This window comes from Podarcis melisellensis (assembly GCF_964234715.1).
Source record: "Podarcis melisellensis genome assembly, chromosome: 6".
Classification (NCBI taxonomy): Eukaryota; Metazoa; Chordata; class Lepidosauria; order Squamata; family Lacertidae; genus Podarcis; species Podarcis melisellensis.
In genome coordinates, this window is record NC_138538.1 from 43640836 (window position 1) to 43659290 (window position 18455).

Sequence of the window (18455 nt, forward strand, 5' to 3'; positions counted from 1 at the left end):
TCGAAAAGGACTCTCCTCCCAGCCGTCCCGCCTCGTCGGGAAACTGCGTTCGCCCTCGTACGCAGCAGGCGCGGGGATGGGGGGACGGCCGGGAGGCGCAACATCCTATGGCTTCCGGTGCCCCGCTGCTTGCCCTTTGTGGGGCTGCAATCCTGTGCACGTTTACTTACGAGTAAGACCCACTGAACGTAGCGGGATTTTCTTCCAGGGAAACATGCCTGCGATTGCATTGATAATGACTTCGTTGGGTCTTCCGGAATAATAAAAGGAGGAGGATGATTATGTTTTTTGCAACGTAAGACAATGCACTTTTTATTTTATTAGCAAAGGGTGGAACTGTGCACGTTGCGACGTTTGTAGCACAATTAGAGCTACTAACGTTTACTCGTAAGGGGAGGGCGGGCTAAGCGCCCAAGCAACGTGGTAGCAGGTGGAATTTATAGTCGCTTGTGGACTGAACCGAAACAAAGGATTTTTAGCACGTGTGCCAATTGGCTTACCGATGCCAGGCTCCCTTTGGCACCACCAAGTTTTGTGAATTGCCAATGTTAATTTTAATTATCGTCAGTACTTTTCCTGCCTTTCATTTCCCTCCAACCTCACTGTTTACAACTCCGCCCCCCGCAACTCTGTGTGTGTTAGTGATTTTTATGCACTCCTCAGGATAACATTTCATGCATCTGATGAAGTGGACTGTAGTCCATGAAAGCTTATGCCACAATAAATTCAGTAGCCAATAAGTGCTACTAAAGTCCCGGTTCTTTTAGTTCCAAAATAGAGTTTACAGATTGAAATACTTTCTGGTAATTGCTGCAAGTATCGAGGTACACCTACGGTACTAGGATAAAGCAGTCATGACTGATTACTATTTCTGACCATTTATATTGGGCTTTATAGCCCAATAAAGGCATTGTCCAACTACTGATTTAGGTTTTTTTCTTATGGAAATCCAGCCATTCACGGTAGAATTCACAACCAGTGGAAGGTGGATCCCTTTGTGAGGGTTGCATCTCCTCCAGCCACTAGGTAATATATAGTTTGGTTTTAATTTACTCATTTTTACTTATCCCACATTGAAAATTAATGCCTGGCTTTGCTAAATTAAAGTTTCACGTTTCTCTTTACTTCTACTCTCTGCTTACCCTAGGCATTTAGGGTTTGGGACTGATCTGGATTACAAACCAGACTTTCATACCTCAGAAATGAAGACATTAGCTTCTTTAGCTCAGAAACCTAGGTGCGTATTGTGAAATCTATAACACCTGGGGCAGGTTTATTCAGCCTTCAACCTCCATCTTGGAACTGAGTCTACAAGCTGAGGTCATAGATACTTCAGCCAAATTTTTGTACCTTTAAAAAAAAAGTTCCTTGGCCCTCACCTCCCAACATCTTGCATGATTAAGCATTCTGGAGAACTTGAAAGCTTGCCAGACATTTTTGTTGGTCCCAATAAGTAATTTCCAGCTGTGGGTTTTGGATTGTCTTCTATAGCCCAACATGGCTACCTAGTTACCTTTGCTTTTTATAAACCCTGTCAGTTACAGGAATGCACAAGAAAAAGGATGTCTGCCCCCCCCCATAGCAATTCACCAGCTGGCCATGGGGCAGCTATTCTCTCTTTGTCTCTCCCTATCGGGGGATGGAATAATAATGCTACCCTATCGCTACCCTATCTTCCTGAGTTGTTAGGATCACTGAAGCAATATATGTGTTCAAAGTGCTAGATTCATGACTACTACCAGTGTCACTCAGTGTTTGAAACTCCCATTGTTCTAGGTGCATTTTGCGACAGGGAATTTCCTTAGCGTGAGCAGTTCGAATACTGCGCCTAAGATTTCAGATTAAAACTGCAGAGTGGAAACAATGGAGGACCTTTTTCTGCCTCCCCACTTCCAGCTACTCTGTGAAGACTGGAGGAGAGACCCTCCTAAGAATATTGGGGGGGTGGGCAAGGGAAGGGCTAAATGAACATAATATTTTAGCTGCAGTTCATTCATTTTCAGCTTTGTATTCTTGTTATAAAAAAGTGTGCCTAGACATTCCGTTGTTGTGCCCATAACCTAGGATTAAGGTGCCATTTAGCTCCTAGCTTTCATATCTCAGTTTGTAACACTGCTGTCACTACTACATAAGAGCTTGCACCCATGTCCCCAAACAAGTAAACAGTGATGCTCTTTGTTTATTGCTGTGTTTACCATTTGTATATGTTTCTAATTCAATCACAGCCATTTTTAAAAGGGTGAATACTTGCTTGGCTCTTAAACCCCACGAGAGAACAAAGCCACCGATGCTATAACTTATTCCTTAGTCTACTTGTTTAGAGAAGTTTTTAATGTTTGATGTTTCATTGTGTTTTTAATATTCTGTTGGGAGCTGCCCACAGTGGCTGGGGAAACGCAGCCAGATGGGCAGGGTATAAATAATAATAATAATTATTATTATTAAAAACAGACAACTGCAGCATTAGCCGCAGGACCCATTAATGCTGTGCTAAAACAGATAGTGATGGAAAAGGTCCTTCCCTTCATTGCTATCTCTCATTGCCTCACCCAGGCGTAATAAGTATGGCTTTCTGTGGTTTAAAAACAGCCACAGTATACATGGCAAAAATGAACTTTCTTATCCTCAAACACCCCATTCAGTGGTGCAATTAAGTAATTTTAGACTTTGGGCTTAAAAGTCTTAAAAGGCCCTTCTCCATCTTCAGATACATAATATAATATTATCATTATTATTAATTAAATTTGTATACCACCCTATACCCACAGCTATATTTGGGGACCTTCTGATTATTCTGCTACATGGGGTCCTGGACGTCTGCCCCCAAGTCTCACCCTGGTGGTACCACTGTCCCCATCCACACAGACAAATCCATTGCCACCATTAGAGCAATGCGCTCCTATTACATTTACAAAGAGGAACACGGCATCCCGCATTGCTGTTCCCCAGTCTCGTTGTTGAAAAATGGAGCATGTTTCATCATGTGTTACTTCCAGAGCTTGTGGAGAGCTTCCATGAAAGCAATACTGTACACATTCCTAGAAACAATTTCTCTCCCTGCTCACCCCCCCCCTCCCAACCTGTTTCTGGGAGACTATCTTTTTCACAAGGCATTCCGTTCTAATTAGTTAGCAGATTTCTCTCCATTATCACTAAATTGGAAGAAAAACCTTAAAGGTAGGGCCTAATACAACACTTGTACCTAGAAACAATTTATCCCTTCAGATTGTTTTGATCATCCCTTTTGAGGAATTATTTAGTGTAACTCAAATGCTAGCATAATACATTGTGAATGGGGGCTTGTAAAAACAATAACAACCCCACAGTCTCTCTGAATTTTGGAAGAGTTGGATGAAATATAGGCTTATTCTTTAGTCTACTTGTTTAGAGAAGTTTTTAATGTTTGATGTTTCAAACGTCAGAGGCCCCTGAAATGGGCTAAAGAAGTGCTATAGTGTAAAAGTTTCTTAAATATTTATTTCCAATTTAAAATTGTCAGTCACTATTTATATTATTAAAAACACCTGGAGGTTGAACTTCTAGCAAAAATATACATTTCAGTTTCAGGATTGCTACAACATCCCAGAAAAAAAAAAGAAAGAAAGGAGAGTGTGCAGTCCTCAAGTGCTGGAAATACATGCCCAGCAAGTCCTGAGGGATAGCAAGATAGCAGGTGAAGAGGCTTTCAAGGGTGGTGGGTAAAGATGAAGGTTTAGGGCAGGTGAAATTAAAAATCACAAACTATTCTTGTCAGTGATCTCTGGTTCCTGCTACATGAAGGCTCCAAAATGCTTTACTAAGACACATTCCACCAGCCTCACAGCATTCTGTGAGGTAGAGATGAAACACACCAGTTATTTCAATATGGAAATAAAGAGGCACAGCAAAATCAAGTACCAGCCAGTCCATCAGTGCAACCCTGGGAGAAGATTGCAAGGATTAAGCAACTTACTTCCCTTACACTCGTAAGGAAAATAACAAGATTCAAACCAATTCTGTGTATTAGCCATCATGTCTAGGTAGTGAACAATCCTAAGGTTGAAAACCACAAAGGATCCCATTACTATTATGGCATTTGTGGGTGGTGGAAGCAGTTATGTAATGGGATTTGTTGCTAAAGCACTGAGGGTCCCTGATATTGGAAGTGGCGGGGGGGGGGGGCAGTTCTTGTTTCCAGACAACTATGATCCCAGGAACCACACAGAGACTGTGCCAAAAAGAAAGGGTTTCAGAGCACAGTAAGTGTTTGCATTGTATCTGAGACAGAAAAGATCTGAAATGGCTCAGATGAGTGCTTGCAGGATCTTACGTGTCTGAGAATTTTCCGCACTAATCAGCCTAAGGGAAGATGAGTCAGACATTGTAACATTGTAGGGCAGTGGTTTTCAACAGGCAAGAGAGATGGGTTGTGGCAATGCTACCACTGCCATTTTGCTTTGTGGCAAAGATGGATGACCTTTCCTGTTTGCACAGGGTCTTGGAAGTGGGTCCCATTTTCCATGTTGATGTTCTAGGTGCTACTTAAATAGGTCTTGCCTTTGCTATCATGTGACCAACATCACCAAAAGGTAATTTTGTATTCAAAGGATGAAGTGCAGAATCCAAAGCTGTAGCTCCACCAGTGTAACTGAACTTCTGCACCCTAAAGCCCCTGCCTCCACCCTCCTCTGGAGGGTTGGGAGACCCCGTGGAGCAGATTTGGGGGACACGCAGGGAGAGAAAAAGAAACTCAAGCGTCGTTGTCCGAGTGGAACTCTGCTTGTACATTGCTAGATACAACCCTTAATGTTGTCTGGCAGATGTAGAAGAGGAGCTTGGAGACAACACATGAGCACTTGGACTTCAATTCTATACTCATCTGAACTTACCACTTAAGAAACTGAACTTATTTTCTAGCTTTCTACAGTGGAACCTCGGGTTGCATACTGTCCTCCTTATGAACACTTCGGGTAACGAGCTCTGCTAACCTGGAAGTAGATGCTCCTGGTAGCGAACGTTGCCCTGGGATGCAAGCGGAAGTCACGCACCAGTGGCGTGGCAGCAGCAGGAGGCCCCATTAGCTAAAGTGGTGCTTCAGGTTAAGAACAGTTTCGGGTTAAGAATGGACCTCCGGAACAAATTAAGTTCGTAACCAGAGGTACCACTGTATATGGATTGCATTCCAAGGGCAAAAAGGGCCTAGACTCTGGTACTGTCTGAAAAAGAGCTGGTGGCAAATTAGTTAGGTTGTAATCAAACTCTAGGCAAACGAGTGGCCAAGTAAAATGTCCATGATGTTGATTTTACATTTTTGCTTACTTAATAAGGAATGCACATAGGTTAAAGGCATCTTTCCAGTAAGGGGTGCAAAATGATATATCATGGGTTAAAGGCATCTACTCTCTGAAGGGTGCAAAAATCATGAGTTATTGCAATAAAAGATTTCTACTAGTAGTTCAGAACAGCTGAGCTTTGTGGCTTTAAAACAGAAACACAGGAAGCTGTCTTATACCTGGTTAGAGCCATCTTGTCCAGTCTTTCCTACATTGCCTGACAGCTGTGGATTGAACCAAGAGCCTTTTGTAGGTAAAGTATTTGCCCTTCCCCTGAGCTACAGTGCCTCCCCAAAAGCCACAGCTGGGACAAAATTAAGTTCTCAAAGTTCTGTCCCAGCCCAAAGACATGTATTTCAGCATTGCTGAAAGCAAGCACACATAAAAACAGAGTAATCTCAGCGTGAAGCAATGGAGTTGGTAATTCACACAGATTAGGCTCTCTTGTTCAGCAAATCCACTCCACAATTCCCAATGGAAGAGGTTCTCTTCTCTTCTCATTTACTGTGGCTGGAGTGGAGAAAAATCTCAGAGGTGTGTGGCTTACTCTTTCAGGTTTCATAGGCACTAAAAACTGCCCGTCATCAAGTTCCCGAAGATGGAGTGTTGCAGGACAGGAACTCGTCAGGAACTACAGCATCCGAGAGAAGAACTATTGTAACTATTATTTCCTTTCTCCATAGACTGTCAAGGGAAATCCAAATTAAAAATATAGCACACACACAAAGCACAGAAAGATTAACCCATCTGCTCATCGTGCCCAACACTGTCTGCTCTGATTTGCAGCAGCTCTCCAGGGTATCGGGCAGAGGCGATTCCCATCACCTACCCCCTGACCTTTTAACTGGAGATGCCTGGGATTGAATCTGGGACCTTCTGCCTTCAAAGCATGTGTTATGCTGAGCTACGCTCCTTCCACAGATATATTAGGTAAAATTTATAGCAGCAGGCTTTTAAAATATCCCTATCTTCTAGTGAATGGTCTTTAGAGTTTTCTGCACCTAAATCTAGAAAATGAAGACAAGCTGCTAAAATTTCTGTTTGGAGGGAAAGAAAGAAGGAAATTGCATGATTTGAGCTGAAATGGTTGGACAACTAGCAGTTTCAAACAAACTTTTGTGCCACCTACACATCCGTCACCATAAAGTTGTAAATTATTACATTCTGTTTGTTATGTCAAGATTGTTTGGACAGAAAGTTCTCTTCCTTTATGAAAGCATACTGTCTATTTGAAATGTGCAGAAATAAGCAAACTTGCCTAAGGCCACATAGCAACAACGCAGTACCTCAGTGCCAAGGCTAGCAGGCCATACCCAAACATCATGCGAATCTGGGAACAGTATACTGGAAGTCACAGCTGGAAGAAACTTGACAACTCACACAATGCATCAACCATGTCTAGGCAGAATGGTCTCACACTGTTCACACAGACATGTGACAATGACTTCCCTGCTGCCACTTTGCTGCAACTGACCAGCAAAGAAGACCTGTGTTCAAAGCGAGCTGACAACTGCAAAAGGTGTCTGGTGAGATCCTTAAGGGCTAAAGCAGAAACAACTCAAGGAAATCAAAAGGAGCCAAAATCTGATATAAGGCCTTTAAAAATACAGTAAAAATTGGTAATCTGATGAGGAAATGTTGAGGGGGTGACGTTGAAATGCTGTGCCTTTTTGCTATCCATTACTTTTTTATTACGAAGGTGTAAAAAACAATGGGCAGAACCAGCACAGAGTGCCGTATGTGCCTCTGGCACTGCAATTCACATATAAAGTGTCTTCCTCAGATATTTTGGGCAGCACAGGCACCGGATTCTGCCGTAACTTATTTTAGGAGGGTCAACACGTGTGTAACATCACGTGTGGTGGGAGGAAGCCGCAGGTAGGGCCAGCGGGGCCCTTTGTAACCACGTGAAGGCCCTATGGGGCCTGTCGCAGCAGCAGCAGGAAGGCCTGACAGGGTCTCCAGCAGGCCACAGAATATTGAGGGGGTCTGGCCCCTCCTTGGAAATTGGGGGGCACTCGGTACCCCCAGATGGTGCCCCTCTTGGGCAGTCAGGAGAATACCAGGATGCAGGAGGTGGGGAAGTGCAGCAAAACAAAAGCAATCATCACTGTCTTCACTAACATCCTTGTATTGTTGTGACCTCGCAGTGGTCCATGGGCTGCCCTTTGAAAAGCAAAATCCACATTATATCTAGCCCAGATAAGGAGACACCCAAGTGCTTATTCAAGTGCAGGATCTACCTTGGAAGGAAGCAAATAGACTTTTGGCAGGTACTATCTGAGAGCAAAACTTCCATGACATCAGGCTCAACTTCATTTGGCAAGCACTGAAGCACAGGGCAAGGGACAGAAAAAGAAGCCCATCTCTCTGCTGTAAGCTTGCAAGTGCCACACGTGCCCATAAAGGGCTTCAACAAGCTACACTATAAAACAACCCAAAGGAGAGGGAGGGAGGGAGGGAGGGAGAGAGAGGGGGAGAGGGGGAGAGAGAGAGAGAGAGAGAGAGAGAGAGAGAGAGAGAGAGAGAGAGAGAGAGAGAAATGCAGAGGACAGGAGGTATGGCCTTTCACGGAGAAGGCATTTCTGTTTTTGTGCACCAAGGAGATAAGCAAAGGCCTTCCCCCCTCAAAGTATCTCCACAAGGAGTGTCCGTACCCTTCATCAAACACTTGGAGGTTTCTTTGGGAAATGTATACACAGACACACACACACGCATGAACACACACACACGCCCTTTCCTTGTAACACCCTAGAATTTACGGCTGAGGGCCAAGCTAGAATTCAGAGTGCAATATAAAAATAATATACAACGGATATATGTTGCAAGTGCTGTTCCTGTACCTGCCAGCCAAGCTACTGCTTGCTTTAACTGGATGGACAAAACCCGCCTTGTCCAACCGCAGAATCCAACCCACAGTTCAAACACGTTTGCGAGGTTGTGTGTAAACACATCAGCTGCTCTAGAACAGTGTAACAGCTGAACTGTAGCAACAGATATTTAGCTTATGATGTGCCTTTAAGTTTCACTTAGTGTATGTTAACGGAAGCCCTGATCTACCACCATGTGGTAGATGCCAAGTCTTTTGCTGTACAACACCCCCTCCCCTCTATGTACAGAATGCAGCAATCATATAGAAAAAAGCAATTACAGTAGAAGGAATGGAAGACACAGGGGATTTCTTTGCTAATGTACAAAGCATTTTGCTGGATTCCATGGCTTTAACCTATCTCTTAAATATAGGCTCCTCAGTACATGTCCTTGTAGATTTCCTGCAAGAGTGGGTGCAGAGAAGTCTCCGTCTCTGTCTTTTTGATCTTCTGCACCAGCTGCGCATGCTCAGTCACCAACTGTCGCAAGTCAGCCATTTTCTGCAGCAGCTTAGGGAAGAGGTATTGAGTGTCTGGGTGGTTGGCCTGCAAGTGGAACTCGAGGGCCTGGAGGATATTGTCTTGAATCTCTTCTACCTGTTTAACGTTCATCAGGCCAGGACGGTCTATAAAAGGGAGAAAAAGAGAGAGAGAGAGCGCAACATTATTTTCCAATCCTTTACCTGTCTGAACACCAAGAGAAGCTCAGACTAGCCTGCTCCTCAGTGTGGCATTCTGACATCTGTAGGGAGTTTTCCTCATGAAGGAGCATTCAAACATGTAGCACCCTCTCTCCTGAACAAATGCAAACATGTCTGCTGCCTGAAGTGATCTTAACCACTTGATGCTGTGTATTATATAAGTTGGGGAAACAAGGATGAATTCAGATGAGACGTTTTGAGCGAAAGGTGGGTGTTTTGATGTCAGTTCCCCAAGTACAAGCTATGTTTTTTTCTGCCTTCCTGCAGGCTCCAATCATGTAACTTCTGCAGATTTTTGGCACACTTCGTCTGAATGGGAAATACCCAACTCTCCTCTCAAAAAGGTTATGAGAACAGTTGTGTGTAAGGCTATGTGCGACTAGTGATGCATGACATCACTGAGGATGGTAACACATTCTATTCCACCCTCCCCACAATCTCTGGAGTAGTTTTCCAACTGTTCTAAAAAAGATTTCATACACACACAGAAATGCACAGAATGAGCACATACATGCAAATGTGCTTCTATAAACAAGAAAACAAACAGAGTAGTGCCAAGGCTGCCCTGACCTCTCTCTCACTATTTAAAGATTTATTTATTTTAAACCACACTTTACTGAGCAATGCTGCACTACAGCAACTATTTAATATTATTTTTACTTTAAGGAATGAACAGAATTTCTCCACGGCAAAGTTCATTTTCTTCTTCACTACAACTGTCTGTTAAATCAGTTATAGAAGCTGAACTGGGGTGTGTGAGATGTGGTACCAAAGACAAGGTCAAAATGGCCAAAGATCTCAACAGAGTTAAGAGAGATACTGAGGACCAAACAGTCATGGGAGGTAAAAGAGGAGAGAAAGAATCAGCAAAGAAATAACAACAATAAGGATTTTTAAAGATTAAAAATGAAGAAGTGGGTGGTATCCTGAATGAGAAGAAAGTAACAAGGATGTTGTGGTAAGTGGTAAATTGGATGTGGATGCAATCCTATCCATATTCATTTAGAAGTAAGTCCAACTGTGTTCAGTAGGGGTTACTCTCCGGTAAGCTTGCACAGGACTGTGGAGAAGATGATTTAATCCTTTCTAGCTTTTTCATCCTGTCTGAATTGCCAGCATCACAATCGCACCTTCAAACTAATATTAATTGGCCTTAACTTAGCAGGATAATGGCCCGGTCTTCATCAGCAAGCTTTTAGAAAGCATATACCATTGCTAGCAAAGAACTCCCCCTTCTCACCTCCACACAGGATGATGGCAGCTACAAACAGAGACAGGTCACTGTCATCCAGCTCCAGGGCATTGAACTTCACAGCAAACTCAAATTTGGGCTCCATGATGTCACTGAAGGGCTTGCGCAAGCTGCGCAGGAACTCGCGCGTCACAAAGCCATTCCCATTGGCCACCAGGAGTCCATCCTTGTTCATAATGGAGGCCAGCATTGCAAAGATGGCCTCGTGCACCCCGTATTTCAGCAGAGTCACTTGGTCATTAAGGTACAAGCTAATGAAGCTAGGGATGCTCTTGGCAAATTCGGTGAGCTCCCGCACAGTTTCCACGGATGTGCACTGGCAGCGGTAAAAAACGTGGACGCCAATCTCCTTGGATGGTGGTATCCCATTCACTAGCTGTTTCCACACAAGACCCTTTTCCGCTTGCCACAGGGTATCCATGTCATGAATCACAAAAGGCTACAAAGAACAAACACATAAGAGTCAGGATTCTGCAGTGAGAAATCAAGCCACAGGTTGAAGTGCAGTGGTGGGGAAGCCCAGGCCTAAGGGTGACATGTGGCCCTCCAGATCTCTCCATCTGGACCTCAGAGCTCTGCCAGCCACCCCCTCACTGGTCCTGCTTCCCCCCCCCCCCACCAAGTGTTACTGCTTGACTGGAATGTGTTCTTCAACTCTGATAATGCCTCTAGCTCCCTACGATGGCAGACAGAGAATATCTGAGTCTGTGTAGAAAATAGCCTCCTCTACAAAGGTCCCTAGCAAACAACACTGTGCTGAATTCATAGAAGGAAGAGAGGAAGAAGAAGGAAGAGGAGGCGGAGGAGGAGGAGGGGAATGGCAAACAACTTTAAAATAAAATTATTGCTGATACAGAAGAAAGATTGCACTGAGGACTTGTTTATAATCAGGGTGGTGAGGCACTATACAAAACTTCAAATTACTGAATTCAGTGAAGTTTGAAGTGAAATACAGAATAAGCACTTCTGGATATTTCAGACACCGGTTCCAATTTAGAGTAAAAAAACTTGGGTTCTTCTATTATTTTCAAGGATAATTACCTCCTAGGATGGTGCAGGATATAAAATGAAAGCTCATCTTACCTATCTATAGTTAATATGACACCTGTGTACAATGATAAAGAAGCATTTTTCTATAGTACAAATGAATATGTATTACCACTATTTAATAATGCTATAGGGATGCCTACTTTTTCAACTTTTCACCCTAAAATTTTCTCCCACCTTTTCCTGCATGGTAATGCTGATGTCTATATAGCTCGATTTTATAGTCCTCAGTGAGCTATATGTATAAATAAACTTCTATATTTCTTTTGGGAAGCTACATGGGATAGAGCCTTAAAAAGGAAGGGGAATGTGTTTTCATGGGAAACATTCCCTCAGTGGAATCAATGGATTATAATTTTTTCTTTTCTTTTCTTTTGTGCATTTAGGATTGAACTCAGTCACCACCGTTTGCACTAACTAAAACTCTGTACAGGTAGGTAGCCGTGTTGGTCTGCCGTAGTTAAAACAAAACAAAAAATTTAAAAAATCCTTCCAGTAGCACCTTAGAGACCAACTAAGTTAGTTATTGGTATGAGCTTTCGTGTACATGCACACTTCTTCAGATAAAACTCTGTAGAATAATTTGAGTACAGAAAACTTCTGGTTATCATGGTGATGTAACTCAGGTCACACTGATCACACCAGCAGCCTCAATATCAACAAAACACCAAGCTTCTCTTTATGAGCAAGACCAAATAGTTGATTAAAGTTCTTTGATGTCAGAGAGTCTGCTTTGGGCACAGCATTGAATCTCTTGGACTGCAGATGCCAAGAGCTTGCCTGGCAAGTTCTGCTCCACTTTCATCCCTCTGGGACTGAGGTACTCACTGGGGTGCTGCTGGCTTTCCCAGTCAGGATGCCTCGTGCCTTCTTTTTGGTCATGTTGAAATTTTTCAGGTAGGCGTTGTAGATGTGCTTGGAAAATACTTTCAGGTCAGCTACCTGCTGGTTCTGACAGGTGATCTCACTTGCTGTCAGTCCTGCCACTAACTTCCTTTTTTCAGCTTCAGGCATGCGGCCGAAACGAATGGCTGAAGAAACGTAACAAAGAAGATACTGTTAGGAGTCTTGGGCCGAAATAGCATCCCCATGTCTTTCCAACTTTTTATTTATTGAAGACATTTCATATTACACAATTATAGGTAGACGGGGAGGGAAATAAAAAATAAGAGTGTTAATTATTACATTTATATCCCTCTTTTTCCATCAGGAAGCTCAAGGTGGTGTTTTGGGGCACTGTGCTCTTGCACAGGTCACGTGACTAATGCAAGAGCGCATCCCAGAAGATGCGCATCCCAGTTTTCTGCTGGGACATGTTGGAGGGCATGGTGGCACCATTCACATAACAAAAACTACCACAGAGATATCAGCGTTTTCAAAAGTAGGGGGACTATGGCTTGGCTTTTAAAAAACAGGGGGTCCGCAGTACTTAGCTAATTGGGAACCACTGTTCTAAAGACAAAACAAGGAAAAATAGACTGGAAGCAATAGACATTGATATGCCTTTCTTAGGCTGTGTCCATAACAATCATTTCCAGAAGGAAAGATATGCAGGCTGTGCAATGATTCCAACCCACTACCTGGCTAATGAGGATGACTGCCAGAGCAGCATAGTTAGACACTCCCCCACAAACACCCCCACCCACAATACTAAACACGTTGCCTACAGAAAATACAAATTTCCATATCTAGCTATGTTTTTCTTCCTGTATCTAGAGCTAAGGGGAGGAGAGGAGAGTCTCACCGTTGTGCGACATGCCCAGGGAGAGGCATTTCTGAAAGCGGCAGTACTGGCACTTGTTTCGGTTCTTCTTCTGAATTTTACAGCTCCGCTCACACCTCTCGTACTCCAGTTTCATACGGATTGTTCGACGAAAGAAGCCCTGTTGGAGAGCAGACAGAGGGAGAAAAGAAACAGGGAGATGGGTCATTGTGATAACACAGCAGCTCCTTATAAAATGTCCCAGGATTGCTGTCAACTTGAGTCTCAGGAAGGAATATCGTTTTCAGCAACAAGCAAAGAGACTTCAGAACAATGGACCATACTATATGTTAACATACACATGGAGAAGGACTGAAGGTAGGACAACACTCCCAGCTTATGAACCGATTGCTTACAGACGTAGGTTTGTATGGACAAGCATAACAATATTTGGAACTCGTTTATTAAAAAATATGGTAGGTTATAAAGGTAACGGTAATGGTACCCCTGCCCGTATGGGCCAGTCGTGTCCGACTCTAGGGTTGTGCGCCCATCTCACTTAAGAGGCCGGGGGCCAGCGCTGTCTGGAGACACTTCCGGGTCACGTGGCCAGCGTGACAAAGGTGCTCTGGCGAGCCAGCACCAGCGCAGCACACGGAAATGCCGTTTACCTTCCCGCTATAAAGCGGTACCTATTTATCTACTTGCACTTAGGGGTGCTTGCGAACTGCTAGGTGGGCAGGAGCTGGGACTGAACGGCGGGAGCTCACCCCGCCGTGGGGATTCGAACCACCGACCATACGATCGGCAAGTCCCAGGCACTGAGGTTTTACCCACAGGGCCACCCGCGTCCCATATGGTAGGTTATAAATAACCATAAATCTATCTGTATAATAATAACATTCATATACCTACATACTAGACTTGCATATATGGAATTGTAGTTGTCTGCATATATACCTTTTATTTTTATTTCTTTATTCACTTTTAATTTTTACTTTATTTTTTTTCAATTGAAATATTCTCCAAAAAAAATATATTTTTTAACATACACATGGAGAAAAGAATGGTACAAGCAGGAAGAAAACCTAAACATAATAGTCCCGTGTAAAAAACAGCAAAAAACAGACTTGTAGTATCAGAAAGATCCAGCAGGGGGATATGAATAAACAAATCCAGCTTTTCAACATCCTTGCCTCTCTCCCTTTAGTTTCCCCGCCCCCTTTGAATAATTTTGGCATCACTTAGACATTGATTAACTGATCTCCTTTGGCATTCTGCGATTCCAACAGCCAGCCAAATGATCAGGAGCAGAATACGTTCACAGGTGTCCCATGGAGTATGTCAGCCAAAGATTATGTCTAAAAGTAATGTCTATGTTCTCAGGGAGGCCAGAGTTGATGGAGAATTGTGACAGGAAAGAAGGGCAGAGAAGACGTAAAGCAGGAAAATGTCCCAGGCAAAACTCCTGTGCATATTAGGGACAAATTCCAGAAGGGTGTCCACATTAGTCTGTAGAGCTTAGGAATATTACTACCAGTCCATTTCAAGGGATATTGTTACTTCAGGTCCACAGAATGCAGCACCTTGTTAATGTTTGCAGAATAGTGCTTTTGTTCTGCACTATCAGAATAAAGGTTAGTCTTATACCTTTGTTCCAGTTGTGGGTTAGAGATACTTGGATCTTTAACCTCTGAAGAAAAGATTCTGTTTTCTTCCATAATTTACTCACTGAAGCCTCCTATAACCTTGTGAATAACAGGAGTAGCTAAAATGTGGCCCTTGTAGATCTACTGTAACATGTGTATAAGTCACACAATATATGGCTAATAAATCATGCTTTGAGGAATAAAGGGGCTAAAATAAATGCATAGTTAAACACAGTTAGAACTCAAAAAGACAAGCAGAAGTGAAATTTGGCACGTAATTAGAACTGAATACACTTGGGTCAGACCAAAAGATGATGAACACAGACTTTTCTAATCAATGTGCTTAGGTCAGGGGTTTTCAGCAGCACAGACCAACACATTTCTAGGTTAAAGAAAGAAAAAGGAACTGGTTTGATGTCCTGTCTTGGGAAATGAGGCAATCTATTCTTGTTAGAGAAGGAGCACGAAACAGGGCAAAAGTTTACCAACAGGGTAAGAGAACATTAAATATAAGAACTGGTATCTTTGTATTTGTTGCTTATTCTTTTGTGCATTGTAGTGGTAGTTTATTAAAACTTTATAGTCATTTGAATTTTCCTGATCAGTCACTGCCTGGTTCGGTTGGTGAAGAGACTCCTAAGGACTCTATAAATGTATGACTTCAAACATGGTGGTAAGAGTCTTGAAGGAGGGTGCTAAAGCCACAAAATCTAATACCTTCCAGGTATTGTTAGACAACAACTCCCAGGAGCCCTGGTCATCATGGCCAATGACCTGGGATGATGGGAGTTGTAGTTCAGTAACATCTAGAGGGTCACAAGTTAGCCACCCCTTCTGCATAGAGTTTGTACATTGCATATTGTCCATACCTTGCAACCCTCACATGCATGCACTCCATAGTGGAACCCCGATGCCTTATCACCACAGACCCTGCACTCTACATTCAGACTTCCTGAGGTTGCCTCATCACAGCCCATTTGGAGTTGGTCTGACAGAGAAGGTGAAGAACTCTGGGAAAGATCTAACAGGGAAACAAAAACAAGAAGTCATTGCATTGCCGTTCTGCACCAGACACATAGCATCTCTACAGCACAACTTCCTTACCCATATTTTGCATTTTCCCGAGATACAACCAACCAGTTTGCATTTGTAAAGCACTGGGCTTCAGAGAAAGTCCAGCTTCAGCCTGTATTTGATGCAAACTTACCACTGTGCATAACATGCTTGTCATTTTCTTCACTGGTTATTTCATCCTTCCAGTTCACAAAATCTAGCAATGCATTAGAATCCAGCAGTGCTATGGCATCAGAACCCCCCCCCCCCCAGTACATAAGGTTTAAGTGTTTGAAACCAATAGTCTTCAACACATGAGACCACAGAACTGCTGTTCAGAATGGAATTTATTGCCACTGCACGCAAGAGGGTCTCTCTTCTCAGTTTGGGCATGTTCTGGGTGCCTTCATATTTCCTTTTCATACCCCGGTCAGGCGAAATCATTTGCTATTCAGTAGAATCACTGAGTCTTTGACAGCTTTGTTTTTCAATGAATTAGTTCAAAGGATCAAAAGAAGGCAACTCAGGTATCTCTACAGGTCACTGGCAAAAGCTATGGCGTAACACCTGAAAGTGACCAACATACAATATTCAGAGGAAAACTTTCCCACCATTCAAGTCCACAAAACTGAGGATGGCTTTACCCAAAGTTTGTGGCAGAAATTCACTTGAAACCTTAGCCCAACAAGTTAACTTGCCTTCCTTCACACTCATTATTACTTCAACATTCTTTTCCGCATCTGTTGAAAGGTTAATTCAAATAACTTCTCTTATTCTGGATATGTTCACACATGCCTCTTTATGTGAGACCAGCAAGTATTAATATAGCACCATACTAACTTCAGCACTGTTTCTCTTAAGATCATGTCCAAACATAAGTTAAGGAGAGTAATTACAGTGGATTTCCCCCATAGGATGAGCCCAGCTGCCTTTCCCCTTTAAATCATAAATGACAGATGCACACATTGGTAATCTGAATCCTGATTTAGTTAACAGATTTACCCCTCCCCAATATTTCAGATCATCTTTTAAAATGTATTCTTTTGAAAGCAACACATGTCCATTTAGTAATTTAAAATGTTCATTCATCATCTATTTTTTGTTAGAGGCAATCAGTTTAAGAGCTGAGAAAGTAAACCAGGGATGGGAGGTAGGTGGGTTTGTGATGTAACAGGCACCAGCCAACTAGTGCTGTATGCAGGTAGCTGAGCCAGTATTCTCTGAACTCCCCCTTGAACAGAAAATTATTTGTTTGTACTCACCATATTCTACAGTTTTCACAAAATTTATTAATCCTGTTTTCTTCCTGTTTTGCTCACTTGCAGTGAACATTGTAAAGTTCTGCTATGCAAACTCCCTTGCTCAACAGCAACAGAGAGGAGAGACAACAGAACATACAGTAATGAATTCCTGTCCAGGCTGATTAAAGCATCTGTGTCCTGCTGCATGACTACTAGCATGGTTCCCTGTGCTAGGGGAGTTCAGAGCAACTGGTGCTGTCTTTGATAGACAGGATGTGGGTGGCATCAGTTATTTCATGCCTGAGGAGTAACACGAAGGTGAGGCTTGGATTAGGTGCAAAGGAAGTGTAGCTTACAGAGGAGCTTCAGCAGAGAGGGAGCAATAAGCAGAAGAGAGTAAGATGAAAGAGGGTCACAGACAAAAACATTAACCTGAAATGTGAGAATTCCTTGCATGAGGAGTGATAGGAAAGCAGTGTCAGGGCATTAAGATGAGAGGAGACATAATCATAGCAAGAGAGGCAAAAATATTACAGTATCTTAGTGGGGGTGCTCCCAATTGTCTTGCATATGAGAAAGCAAAAGGAAGCCGACAAGCAGAAGTCCAAACCAGAAATGACCAGCTGGTGACCTGTGGGCCAAATCCAAGTCCTATCTATGCCTGATAGATATCTGTCAAAGCAGTGGATAGTTTTTACAACATCAGCCAATGACCATAGCCTGGCTATAAGAAGAGCATTAGAAGGAGCTGAATATCACCCCATGGATGTAGTGTGTGAGCGTGTGACAGTGAAAGGGAGCGTGGGAAGAATGAGAAGCTGAATGGAAACATTAGAAATCCCATTCAGAGACATCAGCAGATGCACAGAAGGAAATGTCAGTGAGATGTTCAAACATGGGACTTGACAGAAAGTGAAAAGAGGGATGGAAAGAATAAATACAGGAGTCACATAAAGGTGGCAGTATTGCAAGAGAGAAGAGGCTCAGAACTGAGCCTGCAGGACATCTGCAGAGAGGAGTGATCAAGAAGGGGTGAACGTCTAAACAGAGGGAGAAAAGGAGAACAAAAACAAAAAACCATAATCAGAGACAAGAGATAAAGAGTGTTGTGGAAAGGAAAAGAGATACCAAGACAACTAGCTTGGGGTGGGGAATCAGCATAAAGGAATGAATTTGTCATATTGTGACAAATTTGCCTACTGAGGGGAAAGCTCACTGTAAAAGCCACCTATTGCTGCTTTAAAAATGTGTTGGATGCATTAGCCTGCTTCTCCAACCTACCTGTGTAGCTGATAGAAGGTGCTGAATTATCTGGTCCTTCATTTGGGTCTGAGGTTCCACCTACTGCCGTCAGTGCCTCTTCCTCTTCCTCCTCCTCTTCCCTGACCTCAGGTACTTCCTCCTTTGGCTGTTGCATAACTGATCACCACCCTTCAGTGCCCAGACTGCAGTCCCTGTCATAGCTCTGGCATCATCCACGTCTGTCTGGAAAAGGGCCCCTATCAGGCTGTTCCTGCTAGCCTTCAAGGAAGAGAAGGAAAATGTTAAAGAGCATTTGACAGGGACACATTGTGCTATGGAGTCTTAGAAGGCCAATAGACCACTGTGTATATAGGGATTGGTAATCT

The 18455-nt window shown here is 43.1% G+C and overlaps 1 protein-coding gene and 2 long non-coding RNA genes across 6 annotated transcripts in view; 2 read left to right on the forward strand and 1 right to left on the reverse strand.

The window, feature by feature from the left end:
• Window positions 1–18455, forward strand: part of LOC309372265 — a 73358-nt gene that overhangs the window by 9449 nt on the left and 45454 nt on the right. The window lies entirely within an intron of this gene.
• On the forward strand, window positions 152–13038 carry LOC309372261. 2 transcript variants are annotated; one of them, XR_014169435.1, is made up of 4 exons: window positions 152–295; window positions 9151–9227; window positions 11569–11615; window positions 12899–13038. It is a non-coding gene; the product is annotated as an uncharacterized lncRNA (long non-coding RNA). The 2 variants fall into 2 exon arrangements; XR_014169436.1 differs by lacking the exons at window positions 152–295; window positions 9151–9227 and adding an exon at window positions 10959–11030.
• PPARD (peroxisome proliferator activated receptor delta) overlaps window positions 3458–18455 on the reverse strand; it is a 41096-nt gene continuing 26098 nt past the window's right edge. For all 3 annotated transcript variants that reach the window (XM_081915573.1, XM_081915571.1, XM_081915572.1), the window contains exons 2-7: window positions 18109–18348; window positions 15403–15554; window positions 12927–13065; window positions 12011–12213; window positions 10124–10574; window positions 3458–8808 (exon numbers count right to left, since the gene is read on the reverse strand). In XM_081915573.1, coding sequence (XP_081771699.1) covers window positions 8561–8808; window positions 10124–10574; window positions 12011–12213; window positions 12927–13065; window positions 15403–15554; window positions 18109–18244 — 1329 coding nt within the window. In that variant the 5' untranslated portion in view covers window positions 18245–18348 and the 3' untranslated portion in view covers window positions 3458–8560. The remainder of the gene's footprint in view (window positions 8809–10123; window positions 10575–12010; window positions 12214–12926; window positions 13066–15402; window positions 15555–18108; window positions 18349–18455) is intronic.